The sequence below is a fragment of the Mauremys mutica genome, chromosome 7, assembly GCF_020497125.1.
Source record: "Mauremys mutica isolate MM-2020 ecotype Southern chromosome 7, ASM2049712v1, whole genome shotgun sequence".
NCBI classification, from domain to species: Eukaryota; Metazoa; Chordata; order Testudines; family Geoemydidae; genus Mauremys; species Mauremys mutica.
The window spans coordinates 43,050,846-43,073,831 of record NC_059078.1 but is presented as its reverse complement, the minus strand read 5'-3'; the positions used below and the strand labels follow the sequence as shown (position 1 = coordinate 43,073,831).

Genomic DNA, 22,986 nt, shown 5'->3' with positions numbered 1-22,986 from the left:
TCAACTGTGACCGTATAGATCATTGTTGCAACCAAGGTCCTATGGTTGCACCAGTTCTTATATAGAGGAGGCCAAGTGGGGTGTGTATGGGAAGGTTGTAGTTTTCTGGTTATGATTATGCTGTCTGTATGTTTGTATCATTTTTGGATTTGAAGTTATGAATATTGGCTATGTACTGTTTTGATTCTAAGTAGCCTCAGTGAAGCATTTGGTCAGCTTCTTGAGAAAGGACTTTTCTCAGTAAGTGCCCAGTCAAGAAACACTTAACTGACAATGGACTTTGGAAGATGCCAATCCACATCTGAGCTTTCCTGGGAATGTTCAAACTAGCATGTAAACAATGGCATCAGCCTGCAAAAAGCTGAATAATTCATAGACATGTGACTGCAAACTCCATCTTGTTGAGGGGGGTTTCCACTCACGAGAGAGAGACTATATAAGGCCCTGGAAACCCCTCCATTTTGTCATCAGCTGGCTCAAAAGATAGCCTCTTCACCCCAAAGAGATGCCTGAAAGAAACTGGAACAGAGGACAGTAACTATGGGGGTGTGAGTGATTGCTGGACCCAGACTAGGAAGGAGTCTAGTCTGTAAAAGAAGCTTATTGGAACATCTCTGAGGGTGAGATTTACCTGCATTTAGTTTCCTACTGTATTAGGCTTAGACACACACATGTAGGGACGCACCAGCTGTAGAATCACACAGAGTCTGCAAACTGCTGTCTGTGAGAAGACTCAGCTAGGAAATCACCCAGCACTCAAGTGCAGCTCCCCTCTGGAAAGTACACCCAAAATAATATTGTCCTGTGCTGTAGAGAAATCTTTACAACGTAAGCTCACAAATTTGCCCCATCCCTCAATGTGGAGGAAGATATGCACAACTTCTTGCCGCCCCCCTCAGTTAGAAATTGCACAAACTGGGTTTAATAATAAACAAAACAAGTTTATTAACTATAAAAGACAGATTTTATTATAAGGGATAACAAACAGAACAAAGCAGATTACTAAGCAAATAAAACAAAACATGCATACTAAGCTTAAGGTCTTACAGAGATTGGTTTCAAGAAGTAATTTCTCACCCTAAACGTTGTTTTAGGCAAGTTGCAGAGTTTCTGTAGCTTAGAGTTCCAGTTATTTCTCTTTACAGACTAGACTCCGGTCACAGTCTGAACTCAGCCCTTGCCTTTCCCTCAGCTTAGTTCCTTTGTCTCTTCAGGTATTTTCAGCAGTCTTTCTTCTTGGACAGGAAGGCAATGGAGAATATCCCTGTTTGCCTTATTCCCCAGCCTTAAATAAGATTTACATGAGGCGGGAATCTTTTGGTTCCCAGTCTTGACCTCCCCCTCCTTTTAGTGGAAAATTACTAGAAGTCCAAGATGGTGTTTAGTACCAGGTGACAGGACCACCTGACCTAGTAGTGGCACAGCTAGGAGGAAGGAGAGAGATTAGTATCTTCAAAGTCTTTTTGTTTCTTCCTAATGGCCCATCAAGGCTGATGACCTGTTGTTTGGTGGGTGTCTCCCAAATACACACACGGTTGTAATTGTTACACAGTCAATATTCCTAACTTTAGATACAGAAATGATACATGCATACAAATTGGATAATCACAGTCAGTAAATTATAACCTTTCCGATGATACCTTACAAGATCCATCTTGCATAACATACATCTGTTATGCCATATTCATATCATAAGCATATTTCCATAAAGAATATTGGGTGTAACATCACAGTGTTTAATATTGTTCCATCAAATATATTATTACAGGGTAGTTTCTTTGGAATAAATTGCTATTAAAATGGTAAGCAAAAAAGGGCTGCCTTGAGATATAGCAGTAGCACTTAACTCATGTTCCTTTGTTGCAGATTAGGGTCTGACAGGAAGCCTGCTAGATAATTTGGAGACAGAAAGGTCTCCTTCCCAGTCCTTGAAGTTCCTTTCTCAAGGACTCTTTAAAACAGTGGCTACAGAGCCCTGACTTTCAGGTGCCTGAACCCAAGGCCCCAAAATGGTCCCATCCTGAGAATTTCTTCTTGCCTTCCATATTACCTTTCCTTTAAAGAGAGAATATTGCGGCTGGGAGTCAGGTGACTTTTTTTCATGCAACAGAAAATGGGAATGGGGAGTAAGGCATGTGACCCTCTCACGATCTATAATGTTATGTACTTTCTCCCCAACCCTTATATTGTGTAATGGGAAATGAAGTGATGCTCCTGAAAAGCAGCTGCAGCTTAATAGTGTGCAGATGCAATACATTTTATGCCTTGCTTGACCTTGTTTATTCAAATGTAGTTAATGACCTTATCCAGTAAGAAAACCCAGCATCACAGTGCATGGTTTAAGACTGAGCCTCACTGTGTGTGAGAGCAGCTAGGAAGCAGTTGGAGTATCTTTTTTGTTTTGTTTTGTTTTGTTTGTTTCTGGACTTTGAATTGCCATGCTGCTCGCTTCAGCTTCTAGGAGAAGGGGTTAGTGAATTATCTTTCTTTTCAGAGTTATAAGTTATATCAGAAGGCAAATGCTTCACAAGTTACTGCCAGCAAATTAGCTGGTCCTGTTGGGAGGAGGGAATATGAATTGCTCAAAGATGTGTGTACACTGCTTTAAATGTAATGCGTCTTCTCTACATGTTGTGTGGGGAGTGTTGAGTAACTGAACATGAGATTTTAAGAGGGGGAGATATAATTTAGCTTATTATTTTTCATACTGAGACAGATTTACAGGTGTTCTGCTAACACCATCTGCATGCTGGGTAGAGCTAAATTACAATACAGTGCAATCTCTGTAGTACGCAAAGCATGTTTGGCATTCTTGTCTCCTTTTTAAAATAATAATAAACCATAATGATGATAAATTAGAAGTCAGAAGAAGGTCCTATAATTTGTAAGATGAGAGGGAGAGCAAATTTATCTGTGAACTAGGGGAAAATAATCTCTCTAAGAGATGCCATATTCAGTATATTGTGATCTGTCTCGTACTAAACTGAACTTTCAGTTCTCACCCTCAAGTAAATTGATGGTTTATATCGTGAACATAAATGGACTTCCTGAAAATCATACCTCTGAAAGGTGAGATTTTTTGAAAATCAAATCAAATATTAAATTTATTTTATTCTGTCATAGCCACAAATTACACTGTAGACAATAAGCCAGCAATATACATTATCAGCCAAGTACCATAAACCACAAGACAGAGGGAACTGAATTTAGTTTTGCCAATGCACAGGAGGTGGATAATGTATTTTCAGTTGTTAGGATGGACTGGTTCTCCTTGTGCTTTAAAATAGCATTCCTCTGTTTACAGAGAGCAAAAACTATCAAGCATTTCTGTGCAGACATGTTCTATGAAAACATTTAGGGTGAAGTCTTGGCTCCATTGAAGTCAGTGGCAAAACTCCCTTTGAGATCAATGGGGTCAGGATTTCACCCTTTGAATTCTCCTCACTTCCTACCCCATAGCGCCTTGCTGTGGCAGTAGGTGGGTGGAGTGGGAAGGTGAAAACTTTAATATTTCAACAGAGTTGCCTCTTGCCATTCAACCATTATTCACACACAAAGAATCACAGCTGGAAATCCTGAGTTCCTCCCTCGCCTTGCAGCTGGTGTAGGTGGTATGTCAGGCAGAGGAGAATAGCAGCTTGGTGACAATAGGATTTAGAGATTTCATCCTGCTCCCATTCAAGTCCATGGAAAAACTTCTGTTAACTCTAATGGTGAGGATCAAGCATTAAACTACTAAGCTGGTGGGGAGGACATAGCATGATGAGAAAAAGGACCAGTAGCACCTCTCAAGAATGAGCATTAGCTGTAATTTTTTAAATGAGAAGTAAGTTGTCTATTTACTCCTTTACTGAGTGTGATCCCCTACCATTTGGGTGTTAAAAACTTGTGCTGGCTGTGGTGTTCAATACATAGACTGCAGATTTGTCCATTTTAATCTGTCCCCCCGCCCCTTGTTTAAAAGGCAGTTTGCTAGAACACTGGTGTCCTTACTTTGTCTTTTTTCTAAGAGTGCTTCAGCATCATTAACTTTCACCAAAGACCAGGACCTTTAGATCACACTCAAACGTAGATATAAGTGCAGTATTCCCGTAATACTATGCTGCAGTATCTGAGTCAAAGCAGTGGGATGCCAGCTTAATTCTTGGTGTGCAGTTTACAACAACACTTACTTACAACACACACACACACACACACGAAGAATATGTCATCTATAGGACAAGGTGCCCTGGCAGTCTAAGAAAACAGCTATTACAACTAACTCATTCAGTTACCCTTGCAATGGAAGTACAGAAACTTCTAAATATATAAGCCCTGTTAAAAGGTTCTGTGGGAAAAAGAGGTTTTGATTAGTTTCTCATATAAAAGGTTTTAGCATAACTGCCTAGGGCTGGTGTAGATTTAGATTGAATGTTCTATGCAAGATCACTATCAAGAGGCTACTGCTCATGTTAGTAAACAAATGCAGAATTTTATTGGTATTGAAACCTAAAATATGTCATCAAAGCCAAATCCACAAGTACTCTCAGAACAAACAAGTTGATACAGATACAATAAAATACATAGAACATTAAAATACATAGAACAAGAATATACATGATGATGAAAAAATAAATGTGAACAAAATATACTTTTAGCAACAAACATAGTAAACAAAGAAAAATTTAAAATAATCCAGAGTAGCAGGTGTATATTTAGATTTATTATTTTATTAAAATGTAGAGTTCTGAAAAGTTTTCCCTTTTAAAGTAGTTTTTGTACAGATAATTCATTCATGTGTGTATAGCATGTGTGTCTGTAGCATGAATGCAGAGTGTAGGGCCAGGTTGAAGAACTGCTTTCTCTGAGCTGAACGAGCCTGTGCCAGGTAAGAAATCTAGTTTGGGAAAAAATTGTATTGCTGTGCAAAGGTTCTAGATGGACGTTTTTATTGAATTTGGCCCGGAGGGCTTTGTTAACATTCAAACAAACCAACAGCAATGCAATAGAATGTTTAAAGGGACACTCTGAACTTCAGCTTTAGTAAGTTTTAAATTGAAGGTGGTATTATTAACATGGGGGAAAATGTGTTTGCAGTATGTTCTTTTTACATTGGCAGTGCTCCTTTAATTGCTCAGCCATTTAGCACAAAACTGGATTTCACCTATCCACACAAATCCACCACTATGAAACATTCATGGACACATCTGTTCTATGCATCTGATAATCCAAAATGTTACTAACATTTGGCAGCATTACTATTATGTTCCTTTCTCCAGCCTACACACTTGCACACATTTTTCAGTGTGTGATTTTTCTGAAGCATTCAAAGATTTGGTGTTTGTATATATCAAAATACCACTTGCTCAGCAGAATTAAGCAGTGGGGTAATATGGCTTGCAAGTGAAATATTGCTGTTGGGGTTAGTTTTTGGTTGACTATCTCAATAAGATAAGTTGGAACAGCAAAACTGAACTATTTTTAATCTTGTTCCTGGAGCAGAGATGTGATTTACTGTGTGTATCATTATCATTGTCATCATTATTTAATATTAGAGTATGAGTTCTGGAGTAAGTTCTCCTGTGGGCTAAGATCAAACATCAGTAGTTTTAAGCCAATGGCTCCCAAATTTTTCAGAAACTCTATTTGCATTTAGCAGCACCAGCCATTGACCTCTTCTCACAATTAATTGTCTCTTCCTCACCTTACCTCATAAAACTGGGTCTGTCCTTTATTCTAAGATTTCATGGATCACTGGTTCTTTCTTCCCATTCCAGTGAAACCAGAAAACCAGTTGAGGGTGCTCTTAAATCGTGACTTCTGATTGATCGCATGCCAAGCTTGGTTGTAGATGTGAATGCAGTTATTAGGCAGGGATACAGCACCTGGACTCAGGACAGTGACTGTACCACAACTAAACATGGGGCAGAATTTGTGTGGGCTTTCCCAAAGAAGGACAGCTCTGCTTTATGGTTGGGGGGCGGGGGAAGAGAGGAAGAGAGTCAGAAACTGCTGCAAAAGGTGATCGCTGGTTAACTTTGCAGCAATCACACACACACACACACACACACACACACACACACACACACACACACACACACACACACACACACGGAATGTGCATAAAGGTAGGAAACCTGGGTGGGGCAAGTCTCTATGTGAAAGCAGCAAGGCAAGGAAAATTTAACTGTTTCATGGCTGTGTGCTGCTTGCAGCTCACGTGCCTATACTTTTGCTGGAAAGAGGACCGGCCCAGGCAGGGCAGCCCCACGGGAGCCCAGGGACTGGAAGGAAACCCAAGACAGACAGTATTTCAGCAGAGGCAAGGGGGCTCACAAGTACGTGGACTGCTATTGCCCGTGGTGTTTTTAATAACCCATGGCAGCCTCATGGACTAAGGGAGGCAAATGATCATAGGAGAGTGTCTACGCACTCAGGTGAGCAGGCCCTGTGCATTAATGGGGTGGTCAGCTAAGATGTGCAGCAAATGGTCAGTGACGTTGTTTCTGAAGTTTTCTCCACAGCATTACGATGCTTCAAAGGGTGCACAGTCACCTAAAAAAAACAGGATGTTTTTTTCCACCGAACACAAGGGACGGCGGTAACGCTGATCCCGGGCGTGAGTGTACTAACCACACAGAGGTTGGGGAAATGGGTGGCAGAGGTGGTATCTGGCCTTCCAGCCTGGCAAAGGGTGGCAGTTGCAGGGGCCACAGCCAGGTGCAGGGACCGTGCTCAACCAGTCACTCAGTGAGTTCACCTAAGGAGAACAGGAGTCAGCCAATTGGGTTATTAAATACTCTGGGCCCAGGAGTGGAAGGTTGAGAAGCCTGGGCAGACCCACGTGGGGGTGGCACCTCCAGTGGGGGTCACTGACGGTATTACAGAGCTGCTGCAAGCTAATTTGCATTTACAACAGCAGCTTCAGGCAGCTAGATGTGAGGGGTCTGCACAGGGTGACAGGGTAGGCCCAGCATGGGCTCAAGTTTCAGCACCAGGACAAGGAAGGGACACACAGCAACTCATCGGCCATCAGGACATGTAGCCGCAGGGGACAGGGTAGACACTCCCAGGAGGCCTCTGGGGGAGCCGAGCTCTGCAGTACAGTTATGCCGGGGTAGCTTACCCGATGGGAGTTCACCTACTCGGTGCAACTAAATATAGAATCCTCATAGGCAATTTGTGCATGTAATATCCCTATGGCACAGGAAGGGGTTCACAGACAGTAAACACGGACAAGGCAAGCAAAACGGGCAACTGCCCAAGAGGCCCAAGGAGCCTAGAATATGAAAAAAGTGGGAGGCTGCCCTCGTCATCTAGGCGGGTGTTATGGTACAGGCCTACCCAGACAGCAGCCCGGCCTTCGTTAATTATGCAACTATAATTAGGCGGGCACCCAATATGTTTGGGGGCATGTCATAAGAAGGTTCCATTAAGGGCAGCAACACAAACTGGCATAAGGTGGCATCACACACTGTGGTTCAAGGGCATAACACCAAGGGTGCCAGGGGTTTGTTCATACCGCAACAAGCCCGAAAAGGGCTCCAGGCATGTAATAGTATTTGCTGGGCATTTAATAATGGTGGTTGTTTAAGACACCTACCACTGGCGATTTTATTTTGACAAGACTATGCCCATGGGCTGTTCAGAATCCTGTGCAGCTTTTCAGAAATTTAGTAAAATGTTGCACAATTTTTGTTCGTAGGGCGAGCTGGGTCAAATGAGTGTTTTCACCTGTTGGACACATTTCAGGCCCTGGCTAAATAGTTGGGGAAACCCCTAGCGAAGGATAAAACAGAAGGCCCCTTTCATGAATTAACCTACCTGGACTTTGAGCTGAACTTTGCTTGCAGGGTTGTTGCCCCGGGGTGGGCTTTTTGTGCCCAGCTGGCAGTGGCAATGGATGGCATAGCCAGATCACACAATTACATACGAGTCACTACACAGATGTAGTAAGACTTGTGGGTGTGGAAAAGTTTTCTAAGTCAATTTAAGGGGGTATCATTGTGGAGGTACAAATGGTTATTAATTTGGGTCTAATATACCGGTGTGCTGTTGGTGCGACAACATGGCAGTGGTACAGGTTATCAATTGCCAAACTTCCAGATCGCACAGGATTGGAATGTTGGTAAGGGCATTTGTTCTCCAATGTTTACCTTCAACATCTGCTTTTTCTTCCAAGCATCTGCTGGGCATGGATAATGACATAGCAGATGCCTTGTCTCATTTCCAGATTGCTACAGGCTCTCTGCAACCTCGGAATGTCATGTGGCTGGCGAAATGCAGAATTTTTATTTATTTATTTATTTATTTGGATCCAGCTTACAAGTTTATTTTGTTTTCTTTTAAGGAATCTTGTCAATACAAGGATCCAGAGAATGGGTCGCCTATGCGGCCCTCTGTTAAGGGCAGTTGCTACAGTACCAGGTCAAGGACAATGCAGCTGCCGGTGTCCCTTGACGATCACACATGGGACAATGGGTTCTTTCTCCCCAGTAGAGCTTCTAGCCAAGAGGCTATTTGCGGATGTCTGGGAACCCGGCGGGGTTGGGGGGAAGGCAGCCAAGCAAATGGCTGGCATCTCCTTGTGGCGGATGTTCAGTGCAGGTACTCCATAGGGGGGGCAGCCAGTGACCAGATAAATGATCCGGTAAAGGACTTAAAAGGAGGTACTGGATAAAGAAACAGAACGGAGGAGGAGGTTTGGGGATTCCCATGACCAGTACGGCAGGGAGCCAACCCCTCCCCCATTCTCATAGCCCTCCTTAAGCCTCTTGCGAGGCTGGTGGATGGTAAGGTCCAAGCCATGGGTCAGCTGGGGGACCTGGATGGAAACAAAGGGGGGCTGGTGGAAGTCCTGGAGAATTGATTTGAATAAGCCTGGATTTAACCAGGGGGGGCTGGTGAAAACCCCAGAGAATTGCTTTGAATAAGTATGGATTTGCCTGCACTGTACACTACACTGCCAGGTAGTCCCAGACATCTATATAATAAAGTTGCAGCCTGATTAAAACCCAGAACAAGTCTCCTGTCATTGCGGTATACCCCGACAACGACTCTCCCAAGTTCTGTCATTTGTTGATTCCTTTTTAAGTGTAGTGGGGACAGCCACCTGATCTAATGGCTAAAGCAACGTCGTGCTAGAAGGGGAATATGTACTTCACCAGTGTTTGAGAAATGCTATCATCATAGGTCATGGTTTGGAATAGTCATAGATTCGTTATTTTGGCAATTTTGGCTGTAAAATTTTATTTTCCAATAGCTCTGTTTACTCCTCAATTCAGTTTCATTAATGGTGCTGAAGGTAAATTTAGGATAACCACCACTAAGAGGCTGCATACAGTGTGTTCAAACAATACCTCAGAATGGAAAATAAAACTGTCACTGAGATCAGTGGGCATGTCTGAAACAGAAATCCATGGAAAGTAGGGGAATGTGAAGGTTGTTGGATGCAGTAAGTTTGAATATCATAGTATTATTCTAATACATAGAATATTTGAGTATTTATTGATAGAGGGGCCAACTTGGCTCCAATCGAAGACTTTGGCAAAACACCCTTTGACTTCCAGGAGAGCATGCTTCAAGGCAGGCCGCCAACTGTGGTGCTGTATTATCACGGTGCTGAAATCGACTTAGACTACATCAGTACTGCAAGCGAGGGGTGCTCATACTCATACAGACTCATGCTAGCTCTCATCAGAGTTAGTGCACTAAAAATCGAAGGATAGACGTGGTAGCATGGGCAGTAGCAGCAATGGCATATGCTAGTCATACTGAGTATGTACCCATGGGATTCAGGCAGCTAGCCTGTGCACCACTGCCGGTGCTACTGGGCTACACTATTTTCAGCGTGCTATCACAGCTATCACAAGTGTGTCTACTTGACTAGGGAATCTGACACCTAGCTCATAGTATAGACGTAGCCTTAGGCGTATTAAAAAATAATTATGCTTACAAGGGATACGGTTCTTACCCCTTGTCTGTTCCTGCCTGACTGTCTCCTCCCTCCATCACCATGGAATTCTCTACGTCCCAAACTACAACCTCTCACTACTATACATTTTTCAGCCACCCCAGACAAAGAGCAGTGGATGAGCATTCCTGAATGCATTGAACAACTGGTCAGTTCTCCATAGTTGACTTGTGCTTTTCCTTAACTGGCTAGATGGGGTCATTCTTGAGCAGCTTTTCCTTATCCCCTGCCCTGCAAAAAAACACATCTCCTTTTCTGGGACTGAGTGTACTGCTATACCAGTGATTCCAGTCTTTTTTGACTTTCTCTTAACCACTTTAAAATGTCTCAGTTAGGACCATCCCATTCCAATATCTTTTCTTGCCTTTACATTTTGAAACAAAACATAGTTGAATGTGAACAAGTGTCACTGAAGGGATTAATGAGAGAATCACTTTACTTGGAATTCTGTTATCGCCTTCATGAAAATGAAAGATCAGTAATAAGGTTGCTCCAAGACCTGTATGATCCACTTATTTTAGTAACTTGGGATTTTGTGTCATACTCCTCACCAAGGTAGTGTAGGATCCTTGTTGCAAAGCTGCACCATAGGGTTGTTTCTTCTGGGGCAACTGTAGAAGTATTGAAAAATATATCATGTTTATTAAAAGAAGGAATATTGGGAGCATCTGAGACGCTCCTCTTATGTGTTTCTGAACCTGCATGGGCCCTGATTTCTGCCCCGCCCCTCTTCCTCTGTTAACTTGAAACATCAGCATGGCCTGTTTTTGGTTCAGCTTGCTTACATCATTTCACTTTCATTTCATTTAAATTATGCAACAGTTTTTGTTCAAGAAAATGCCACTGAATGCACTCAGTACTAGGAAAAGTGTTTAAGGTTACTGCTTAATTTATAAAAAAAAGCTTGACATTGACAAGGAAAGAGTATTGAACATAGACCTTCTTTTACACGTAACTTTTATAATGTGTCTGGGTTTAAAACCTGATATGGGTAATTTTGTTATTTCATAGTGCTGAATGTTGGTGTGTGTGTGAGAGAGAGAATTAAAAAATATATATCTAAATTATAAGACTAAATTATAACTTTTGGGAAGGTGGTATTAATTCATTTACATTACAACTTGGTATAATTTTAAAACAGTTTCTTTATTTTTCTCCCCAGATTGCAAGCAGTCAATGAGGGAAGATGAGGGGATTGTGACTATCAATAGGAGAGGAGCTATCAAGCAAGCCAAAATCCATTACATCAAAAATCATGAGTTTATTGCCACCTTCTTTGGACAGCCCACATTTTGCTCTGTCTGTAAAGACTTTGTCTGGTAAGAAGGAAACAATATATGTAAGCTCAGGTGTATTCTTGGGATTGAAATAATTAAAAAACAACTAGCTTCACATATACTGAGAAATGATGGGAAGTGTTGTAAATCACTCTGTAGCCCTTGATGTTACATGTCATGTATCACATTGGATGAGAACAATATATTATGTTATGTAGTATTGTAGCACTTAGAAGCCCAACTCATACATTTTCCCCACATTATGCCATGGTAATAATTTAAGTATGGACAGGGCCGGTGCAACCATTTAGGTGACCTAGGCGGTCGCCTAGGGCACTGGCATTTGGGGGGCGCCATTTTCTTCGGCAGCGACTGCGGTGGCCGGATCTTCGGCCATCCCGGTCGCCGCCAGCATTTAGGCAAAGGGAGCTGGGGCAGGGGAGCGCGGGGAGGTCGCCTGCAGCAAGTAAGGGGGGAGGCACGCAGAGGAACTCCCCACCCCAGCTCACCACTGCCCCGCCTCCTCCCCGAGCACGCCGTGGCTGCTTCACTTCTCCCACCTCCCAGGCTTGTGGCACCTAAGCTGATTGGCGCCGCAAGCCTGGGAGGCAGGAGAAATGAAGCAGCCACGGCATGCTCGGGATGCTCATGCTCGTGTGCGGGGCGGGGCAGGGGGGTGCCTCAGGGTGGGGGGTGGGTAGCTGCCGCAGGGGAAGGGGGGGTGCCTCAGGGCAGAGGGGAGAGCTGCCGTGGGGGGGGCGGCCTCAGGGCAGGGGTGCGGGGGGGGGAGGGCGCAAGGTGAAAGTTTCACCTAGGGCACGAAACATCCTTGCACCAGCTCTGAGTATGGATCCTGAGCCCACTGAAGTAATTGGCAAAATTTCCATCAACTTCAGTGGGAGCAAAATCTGGCCCTTAACTGGCAAAACCTTCTCAAAGGAATATCGTCTGATAATTGCCTTGGGTATAAGGCAGTGATGTTCAGACCTTTTATGGAAGGGTTGGTGGAATGATAAAAAAGTTTTCTTAGAGAGGAAGAAGCAGGAATCTTTTGACATGCTTCATTGAGAAACATTTATAATAGCAGGGCCTAGGCTGATAGAATCAGCATAAATATTGTGATTTAAACCTTGAATCTCGGGCATGTGAAAGCAACTAAAAAATCTGTTTTGAACAAGACAAATATCTAGAGCTACACTTTCTGCCTTTGTGATTTTCTTTTCATATTGTTTGTTTTTCAGGGGACTTAACAAGCAGGGATACAAATGTAGACGTGAGTTGACTGTATGCATTTTTTAACTATGACAAACTTTTTAATATTATTCTATAGATAGGTGTATGTAACATGGATAATATACTGTGTAAACATTTATTACACAAAGTGCTTAATCATTTTCTCAATGATACGGATGTTAATAATAAAGTGTTAAGTGCTGACATAGGGCTCTGTAGTTCAATGTCAAATGATTGACCCTTCCATCATTGAGCCTTGAGTAATGAGGTTAATGGACCAAATGTCATTGAAGATAACAGCAGCACCCACTTACAACATCAAAAAATTGGATCCAGTAATTCCATTTTGGTGTTTAGTAAATATTGGAACAAATGGGAAATCTTCTAAATAGAGTTTAAGAATTGCAGTTTTTCCAACCAGAAGAAACCCTTGATTCATTTCTTATGTAGTTAGTGATAGTAGTACCTTTCAGTCAAAATAGATCTTGATGTATCCTGTATGGTAGCATCAGCCGATGCCAAAGTACTTTTGTTTCCAAAATTTGCAAATGTAGTAATGTTTTCACACACACACACACCCCTCACCCTCAAATGCTGGTGGCATCACCTACAGGAGAGATTGGTGGTTCAGAAATAAAGACATATAATCCTAAACTAGAGACAATAATCTCCTACAGATACCTCTCTTGCTTACAGAGAGAGGCACTTTCACTTGAGAAATATGTAGATTTTAGAGAATGCATATTTCGTATTAGACTTTTCCAAAGAGGAGCACCTAATCCTCTGTATCAGTTAACTGATGGGTTATTTTCCTTTTCATTTCTCTCCTGAAGAATGCAATGCTGCTATTCATAAGAAATGTATTGATAAAATCATTGGGAGATGTACTGGTACTGCAGCCAACAGCAGAGACACAATGGTAAGAGATGAAAACATTTCTTTAAGAATGTATGATTGTAAATGTGGCAAGACTTCGATGGAAACAGCAAGATCCACTTGGGAAGTACTTTGCTGCATAACAATGGCTGTTTACTGCCTCCTTTAGATACTAGACATTTTATGGAGATGGAGCACGGGTGAAACTCTGGAGAAGGCAAAGCAGTTACAATCCCTTGATAGAAACTTTTTTTTCCCCCCAAGATTTAATTCTTTAAGAGTTGAATAAATTATGCAGTAACAGATATGGGTTTGGGGAGGTTTTAAAATACAATACAGCTCAAATTTGTTTATCTTAAAGTTTTTGCAGTGTGGCATATCTCTTCAGGAGTTATGAGGGTCAGGGATTTCAGGATAAGCAAGAAACAGGGGTATATTTTCCCATACTTCATATTTTGTGCTATGTGAATTGTTCCTGTTGTATTATCCTGCTGGGCAATATTCTTTGTGATTGTATGTTTTTCACATCCATAATAAAATGTAAATATGTGACACACGAGAGATACTTCTGCTGAGAGGTAGACTAGTGCAATGCAATGAGTCTATTATTGACTGAAACCATTTTAATTTGCCAGTAGGCATCTAGTGTCCCCTTGATAGACACACATTTCACCCAAACTCAGCATGTTCAATTTCTTCAAAGACTGTACTCTTAAAGTACTCAGTGTTGGATCATTTGTGAATGTTTTTTAAATGTGATTTTGGAATTATAAACATGAGTGTGTGAGAGAGAGAGATTAGCCCCCTAATGTCTGAAAAGGTGATTTATTTGTGTAAATATGCCTTCAGTTTCAGAAGGAGCGGTTCAACATTGATATGCCTCATCGATTTAAAGTTTACAACTACATGAGTCCCACCTTTTGTGATCATTGCGGCAGTCTTCTCTGGGGATTAGTTAAACAAGGATTGAAGTGCGAAGGTACTCTAGGGGCTTCTGTGCTATTTGAGTGTCAGCTTTTATGGAGGATGGGGAAAAGAGAATTGCCAGGGCGTTTTCCATAGAAAAACTAATTTGTGGTGGTGTGTCCCCACGTCTCTTGTTTGTGGATGTTCTTGAATTTGTATGACATCTTGTGATTCACAAAAAGCTCTCTTAAAAACAACACTTGGCTCTGTCAGTTAAACAGCATTTTGATTATTGCAGTGTTAAAGAGGAGACAAGAGCAAGAAAAATTGTCTCTTTGGTACCATTAGGGACAAGCAGCCCCCAGATGCAATGCAGTTGAGTATATTTGTGAAACTGTATAATATCTGAGCACATACTCACAAACTGACTATGCATTTTCTGAATGTTAACTATAAATCCCTCTCATCATAATTCTCCAACCAGAAAGACAAAATATAATTAAATTATTCCTTCTAGTTTGTAAGATAATGGGCCAAAATTACAGCTGAATTAAACAGGCATAACTCCAAATCAGCAAAGCTTTACCGATCTGTTCCTGTGGTGATTTTGGCAACTTCCGTTTTAAATGAGTTGGGTGGGGGGGAGGTAAAATTTGAATTACAGTTTTATTAAAGGCTACAATCAATTAAAAGAGCAATTTGTTCATACCCAAATCCGAGCTATGAAAACGTTTCTGAACAGAAGTATTGAATAAAAAAAATCTTTTCTGATAGATCTACTGTTTAACAATATTTTGCATGAAGTTCATGTTACTGTCCTTTCGTTTCTTTTAGAGTGTGGGATGAATGTGCACCACAAATGTCAAAAGAAAGTGGCAAATCTGTGTGGAATCAACCAGAAACTATTAGCAGAAGCTTTAAATCAAGTTAGCCAGGTATGTTGCACTATTGTTTGTCATTCAGCTAGTTGTATTACAAGCAGGGGAAGGAGGTTTTTCCTTTCCATACCATCTTGGTCATTAAGTGAAATATGCTGCTGGGAGGCCTCATTGTAAGTGGTGAAAGCCCTTTTGAGGCTTCAAAGGGAAACTGCAGTTTTTTGTTTTTTTTTAAACCCTAAAATAATTGGAAACGTTCTACTGAAATGTTTTGGGTTTTTTTTAATCCCAAGAACAAGGTGGGTTTTTTTTTCCTTTTTGTTGTATTTAAACATTCTTCTGCAGTGTTTGGTATAAATGCAAACACTGCAAACTCTCTATCATTTAAAGCTATGATATTCTGAACCCATAATTTTCAATGGATAGCACTGGCAGAGGTGGTAGAATAGAGTGTTCAAACATTTTTAACACCATTTTTTACTCTGTTTATTTTCTTACAACATATGACAGTGGACAGTGAAAAACAAATCAGCTTTTGCAAAATTTTGTTTTTAGTAATCTCTGTACTTTTTCATGACATGTCGAAAACATAAATGTTATACTCCATGATTTTAGCTTATCAGAGGTTCTGTTTGCTGGAACCAACACTTCCCCAGTATTAACTTCTTGATCTCCTGAGCCTGGTGGTTGCTTCTTTTACAGCTGGGTACCACTGGCTTTCATTTACAAGCAGAAAACTGTATACTGGCAGTGAAATAACAGCATAACTGAAAAACATAGAGCCACGTGCTTAATGAAGTGAAGTACATCTCAGAATTCCATCTCAAGCTACCTTTCCTAAGCTTTTGTGTGATATTTACTTTTTAAAAAAAATGTAGGGCTGATAGAACAATATTTTCACTACATGAAAATCTAAAGAGGTTAACTACTAAAGTAAAATTAAACGGTGCACTTACGTAAAGAACAGCAATACGGAAAAGTTGCTTACAACACCAATAACCTAGTGATTCTTTTCTGTGTCTAGGACATAATGACTCCTCCTGTATATTGCTTAAACTTTAAAATAATACACACTTTTGTGAAGGCTGTTCCCCCACCAGCATTCCTGCCCTGGTTCATGTTTGTCCCTCCCTCTCTATCATTTAAAGCTATGATATTTTGAACCCATAATTTTCAATGGATAGCACTGGCAGAGGTGGTAGAATAGAGTGTTCAAACATTTTTAACACCATTTTTTAGTCTGTTTATTTTCTTACAACATATGACAGTGGACAGTGCGGATGCTATAAAAGGGATTATAGTAAATAAAGTGTGTGTATTATAATTCTTCAGTTTTCCATTACCAAAGGCTTCTAGACAAAGTAGTAAATACACATTTTGCATGAGTGAGGTTTGCTTATAATAAAGGCAAAGCAACAACTAAAACTTCTTAGGTGATACTTACCATTACTAATTAGTATATACTAATTACAGTGCAAGAATAACCTCAATTGCCTTCTGCTCCTGTACAGAAATCGACCAGAAAATCTGATTCTGGGTCACTAGAAAATGTTGGTATTTACCAGGATTTTGATAAGAAATCTAAAGCTTTGGGTGGAGATACAACAGGTAAAAATGAAATTTATTGAATTTTCTCTTACTTATGCATAGGTAATTACCAGACTGACACATATACTGAAATGTTAATCACGGGCAGTTATTTGCTATTACCATACATTGAAAACAATGTTTTATTATTTTTCTAACAAAAAGGCAGATACAAAGATATTTACAGTCTTCGCACAACTCTTGTGACTAACTTATGTTCAGATAAGTAATATTTGGAGCTTTGCAAATATCAGCTTGAACATGAAATATCAATAACACATCAATGCTATTTTAATAATGTAGACTTGCAATTAATTTAATGCATTATTTTAATTTAAATTATTAAAAATAAGTAATTAATTTATACTTAAAAGGTTGTTGACTGAAAGTCCCCCAGAACACTGAAAATATTAGTAAGATTTTATTCCTCGGACACTTTTTTCTTCAAAAACACAGAGAACATTGTGAAACAATGTGAGCATTTATAAATATCAGTGGATTCTTTTGCCCAAGAGTAACCAGAGATGTATTGAGATAAATGAGAGCAGGCTCAAATTCCTGCAGATTTTGCTATATTCTCATTCTAGCATAATTTCTCTGACAGAATTTGTGAAAGGAACATTAATTGGAGAGGTGCACATGTAATATTCAGCATATTGTAATGGAAATCTATACCGTGCATATTCTTAAGATCTTGACTGACTCATGGAATGTAGAAATCTTTGTGAAATGACAAGCATGCTGTTGATCTGAAAAACTGGAGTCAACTAAAATATATTAGTTGGGACTAAATGGAAGAAGTACTTTAAAAAAAAAAAAAGCCACAAACACTAATTCCATGTGTGCAGTTCTGTTCAAAAATAAAGAGAATGAGATGTCATTTTTGTAACACATTTAATATAATCTTACTGTCAGAGTTGTATCAGTCCTCTCAACGTAATTATTATTCTACTAATGTGATGATTAAAATATTTTTAGAGAGTGAGAACAGATAGGGTAATCGGGGAGGAAATCCTCAATAACACAGATCAGAATACTGGAGTTAAAATTCAAAATGACTTATACCAATGTGGATGGTCCCATGAAGTCTGATAGAAGCTACTATGTATTGAGCTGATTTTATTGAATTGCTTGGTAAATGATCACTCTTAATGTATCTTTCCAATTTGCCATACTAATGTCTGGCAAGAAAGGCCTTAAAAAAGTATAGTAAGGGCATATTGGACCAAATTCTTTCCTGCAGTACAGACACTTTGTGACACGCTACCAGTGCAAAGCAGCTCTAAAGCTGGCACAGCCCTCAATGGGAGAATCAATTTACCATATGAGGATCATCTGGCGGAGTAACAACTCCTGTGCTTATACCCCTATGCAACCATATTTGAGTACATGGCTGGTAAAAAGGGGTGTATCCAAGATTTCCCTGCCTCGCGGCAGTCTGTAGCTGTTACAATGGCCCATTGCCATCCCACATAAATTAGAGAAGTTTAGTCCCCTAGTGTAAGTAAGCAGGCTGTAATGTGGTGCAACACACACCTAGGATCAGAGCAGATGGTTTAAAGCAGCCTTTAACAAATACCCTCTCCCTAAACAAGGTTACGCCTTGCATTCTTCGGGCATAGCAGATACTCAGGACCTTTGAGCATAATATGAATTTAGTAAAATGCCAGATGTTGTTTAGTAAGCCAAGATTTGAGTTTAGTAAAATCCCAGATTTAGACTCCAAATTTCAACTTCATTTGAACGATTTAGCTTCTTTGTAAGGTCCTCATGTTTATGGTCACCAGCGTCAGCAGCAGATTTGATGAACTATTGGCATTTTAGCACTTGAAAGTCAGAAATTATAGGGATCTCTGTTATGAAAAGTGCCCATGTTAAATTTCAAAATCATGGTTTGCATTAGCAGATAACAGTGAGTATGATAAGCTCTGGGAGGGAAGTACACCAATACCAGCTTCACGGACCAGAAGAAAATTCACCATAGACAGCTTTGTGTTTCACAAAGTACTAGGGAAAGGAAGCTTTGGAAAGGTGAGTAACAAGTGGGAAGCGCTTAAGTTGATTTGCCTTTTATTCTCAGGTGTTATGGGCTAATTTCACTTAAGTAAACAATCTTCATTTTGTGGGGAGAGAATTTTATTAACCCTTTGTTGTGAAACTGTTACTGCTAATGGAATAGAATGGATTAAAAATCCCAACACCTGTAAAATCGCAACTGACCAAGAGCCGTGTTGGGACTCAAAAAAGGATCTACAATGCACTACCCGCTGTCCCTTTGTTTCTTGATTTCTTCCTTTAATACCCAAAAAGATACATAAGCCTTTGTGCTCTACAATATAAAATAATACAGCTCACCCCAGTGCAGTGGCACCACCATGAGTTGAATTGGACAGAAGCAGGGTTGCTGCAGAGCAGGAGTGACTCCATGTCCTCTGTCTATGGTGGAGCTGAGTTCTATGCTAGCCCTGCATAGGTCAATAAGGAGGGGGATTTTGGACGTGACCGTTAGTTGGGTTATTTCACAGCAATGAAAAATGCAGCAATGAAAAATCTCAAAGGGATGAATAGGGTTCATGTTCTTTCTTCTAGTCCATGAGCTCAAGTGATAGCAACAGAGGAACTGCACAGATGTCCTACATTTTGCCACCTGTTTGGGCTGGTACACCACAATTTCTGTGATGCACCCCATCATAAAATCCATTAGCTTTGCCTTTGGGCTGAGGGGCTATAGAGGGGTGGTGTGAATCTCCCTATTTTTAATGACTTTTTTTGTAGTGCTATGCAACCTTCTTGAAATGCCTTGTCCTAAAATTCTCCTCTGCTGATTAGCAGTATTAGCTAAATCAACTTTTCTTACGTATGCCCTGAAGTCTTCCGGTGTTTGCAGGTTCTGCTTGCTGAACTGAAAGGGAAGAATGAATTCTTTGCTATTAAAGCTCTGAAAAAGGATGTGGTGCTAATCGATGATGACGTGGAATGTACCATGGTGGAAAAGCGGGTCCTAGCTCTTGCATGGGAAAACCCATTTCTTACTCACCTCTACTGCACATTTCAAACTAAGGTATACTATGGATTTAACTTTTGCCTTTATGAGAATACTGGTATCAGTAACAAAGCAAAATGGATTAGTGAACAGATACAATCTGTTTCTCTGCATGAGTGAAATATGTTTTAATTGACTGGAAGTATTGGCTCTGATTCTTCCCTGCCTTGCACTTTAGGTAATAGTTTGTGCAAAGTGGGTGTAAAATAACACTAGGTCAGACTGGCAAAGTACAGCATTTACAAAGTCTACAGCCAGAGGGAGGAGTTTTAATTTAAACATTTGCTTCAATTACTGGTTTCATCCACAATCTAAAATGATGACTCACATAAGTTAAGGGAAGCACAAATAGAAGATTCATTAAAATGTACATTCATATCCAACCTGTAAGCACATGAACTCTGAAAATAAGATACATAGGATGTCATTGAGCTAATTAAATCTGTAGCAATGGGAGTCTTTGATTTTTGTGGGGGTGTGAGCAGGAGGGGAAAGTCAAAGACCATTCCGTAAAACCATTTCCCAACTTCCTCTCTCCCTCACCAGTTCTTATTCCTTTTCTTGGTCAGAGAGAAGCAGCACCTCCATGTTGAGTCACAATTGCATAAGCAAGTTAATTTTGTGTTCTCTCCTGCTTTGTAAATAGGATCATCTGTTTTTTGTTATGGAGTTCTTGAATGGAGGAGACCTGATGTTCCACATACAGGATAAGGGGCGCTTTGATCTCTATAGAGCAACGTAAGTCCCAAATAAGTGAGCTACCTTGCTACTTTTCTTGGGAGTTGTTAAAATAAGCTTTAAACAAAAAAATGCATCTTGGACAAGCTGTGCTGAGAGAACAGTTCATGATTATTTTTTTTAACTACTTATAGTTCTAAAGCAGGGATCGGCAACCTTTGGCACGCGGCTCGCCAGGGTAAGCACCCTGGTGGGCTGGGCCGGTTTGTCTACCTGCAGCATCCGCAGGTTCAGCGGATCCCGGCTCCCACTGGCCGGAGTTCACTGCTCCAGGCCAATGGGGGCTGCAGAAAGTGGTGCGGGCCAAGGGATGTGCTGGCTGCCGCTTCCCGCAGCCCCCATTGGCCTGAGACGGCAAACTGCGGCCAGTGGGAGCCGTGATCAGCCAAATCTGTGGATGCGGCAGGTAAACAACCCGGCCCGCCAGGGTGCTTACCCTGGCGAGCCGTGTGCCAAAGGTTGCCGATCCCTGTTCTAAAGGACCTAGTGATTTCAGCCAATCTATTTAATTGGCTGAATAGTCAAGACATATTTGAAAGCATTTGTTCCATACACTGAATGACCTTCTGAAATAATGGACTGGAGGTGTGTGGTGACACAGGGAAATGTTCTCTTATCCTTCTTTTAATTTCCTTTGTAAAGTTGGGTTTAATTAGTTCAAATAGCCAGAGGAACTTAATAAGCCATTTCTAGACAAGAAAGAAGCTGCAGAATGTGAATTATGTTTCTTAGCAGTATTTCAGATGCAATTTTCCTATTAGGATAGTGTCTTGTGCAAGACTCTGGACCTACATCCTTATATATTGAACTTCTACATGTGAGAAAAGTGTGTTCCCCCACCCACTTCAATTTTCTATCATTTGGCATAGTAAAAACAAGTAACCATTGGTGAATTAGGGTGCCTTGTGTTGCAAACTTGATATGGTACATGGAGACTCTCTACTTACTTGGCAGATTAGAATCCAAACATTTTCTGCCTTCCCTTCAAGCATTTCCATTTTCATTGGGAAAATAAAAATGAAATCTTTCAGAAGTCAAATATTCTGTTTTATTAAACTGATGGTTCATTTTTAGATTCAGTTCAATAAAACAATTTCTGAAATGAATTTTTTTGGAATTTCTGAAATGATTTTTTAAAAATAAATTTCAACTTCTTGTCCTTGGGGGGAGGGATAGCTCAGTGGTTTGAGCATTGGTCTGCTAAACCCAGGCTTGTGAGTTCAACCCTTGGGGGGGCCATTTAGGGATATGGGGCAAAAATTGGTTGGATGATTTAATTGGGGATTGGTAATGCTTTGATGATCTCCTGAGGTCCCTTCCAACCCTGATATTCTATGTCCTGATTTGGAGTGAGAAGAGATGTCAGAATTTCCCACAGCTCTACCTCATACTCTAAGCCAAATTTAAAGTGCAAGCTTCATTTATTTTCTTAAATTCCAAAAATTAGCAGATTAAAAACACCAAGCTGGCTGGTGCATCAGAGTACAGTATCCACTTATTCTTTGTTTAAACTTCATAAAAATGTAATTTCTCTTCTGAGTGTTTAGCTAAAGGAGACTGATCAGACACAAATGCTTCCTATTCTCTTAGCTGAGATTAGCAATAAAAAAAATCACAAAAAAATTAAATCATTCATATTTTAGTAGTAATGATTATGGATGGGCACATTGAGCAAATAATCATATGATTTAGAAGGAATTAAACTTCAGCCAGCAGGGTTGGTAGATATTAGATGCCTTCTGTGAAACAGGTTTAAAAAGGCAATAGCCTTTTTATTGTCTTCATTAAATTTAGGGTGTGCAACAATTAATAGAGAAGGGCATTGGGTAAACGTTTAATCTGTGTGTGACTGTAAAAATTAAAAAAGCCTAGTGATGGACTTGATTATATGCAGTTTGGGATTACATGTAAATTACTGTGTGCTGCATTAACAAGAATCAGGTTTCATTTCATCACAGAGTTTTGGCATAAAGGGCTGTGGGGCAAAGTCCAAGATGGATTTACAACAGAGGGACCCACACCTTGCAGAATTCACTCTCATGCCTAGTTATCCAATCATGTTACTTGCGTTGCTTTCAATAAGAGAGCTTCTCAAATTACTTTTACTCAAACAGTAGGTTAGAGTGCAGGATATCTCTTTCCACAGTGTTTTTTTCAGAAGCTCTGGATTGGTTGCCAGATGCATCTTGTTCCAGGAATGAGAACAAGTTGGCAATTAGGTTTTAAAATTATTCAGTCGAGTTCTTCACAAAAGGGAGGGGGCATGGCAAGCTTGAAGGGATCCTTTTATTCTCTTCCTCCCCCTTTCAAATATTCCATGTTAGACTGGCACATCCTACTTTTAGGACCACCAGAGGGAGCCACATAGATGAGAGACAGCTCCTGAGTGTACTGCTAGGATCCGAGTTTGATCTGACTCCAGTTTCCCCAAACAGCTGTGAGCCCTCCCAACAAACTTTACAGGAGGCCACTTTCATTAAAATCCCCAAATTGCCT

The 22,986-nt window shown here is 40.6% G+C and overlaps 1 protein-coding gene across 3 annotated transcripts in view; it reads left to right on the top strand.

Moving 5' to 3' along the window:
• The window catches only part of PRKCD (protein kinase C delta), a 121,657-nt gene that overhangs the window by 88,209 nt on the left and 10,462 nt on the right, over positions 1-22,986 (top strand). For 2 of the 3 annotated variants that reach the window (XM_045025590.1, XM_045025589.1), the window contains exons 5-13: positions 11,115-11,271; positions 12,471-12,502; positions 13,296-13,381; positions 14,188-14,317; positions 15,079-15,179; positions 16,634-16,730; positions 18,613-18,740; positions 19,597-19,770; positions 20,399-20,490. In XM_045025590.1, coding sequence (XP_044881525.1) covers positions 11,115-11,271; positions 12,471-12,502; positions 13,296-13,381; positions 14,188-14,317; positions 15,079-15,179; positions 16,634-16,730; positions 18,613-18,740; positions 19,597-19,770; positions 20,399-20,490 — 997 coding nt within the window. The remainder of the gene's footprint in view (positions 1-11,114; positions 11,272-12,470; positions 12,503-13,295; positions 13,382-14,187; positions 14,318-15,078; positions 15,180-16,633; positions 16,731-18,612; positions 18,741-19,596; positions 19,771-20,398; positions 20,491-22,986) is intronic. The other variant, XM_045025591.1, reaches the window with a different exon arrangement.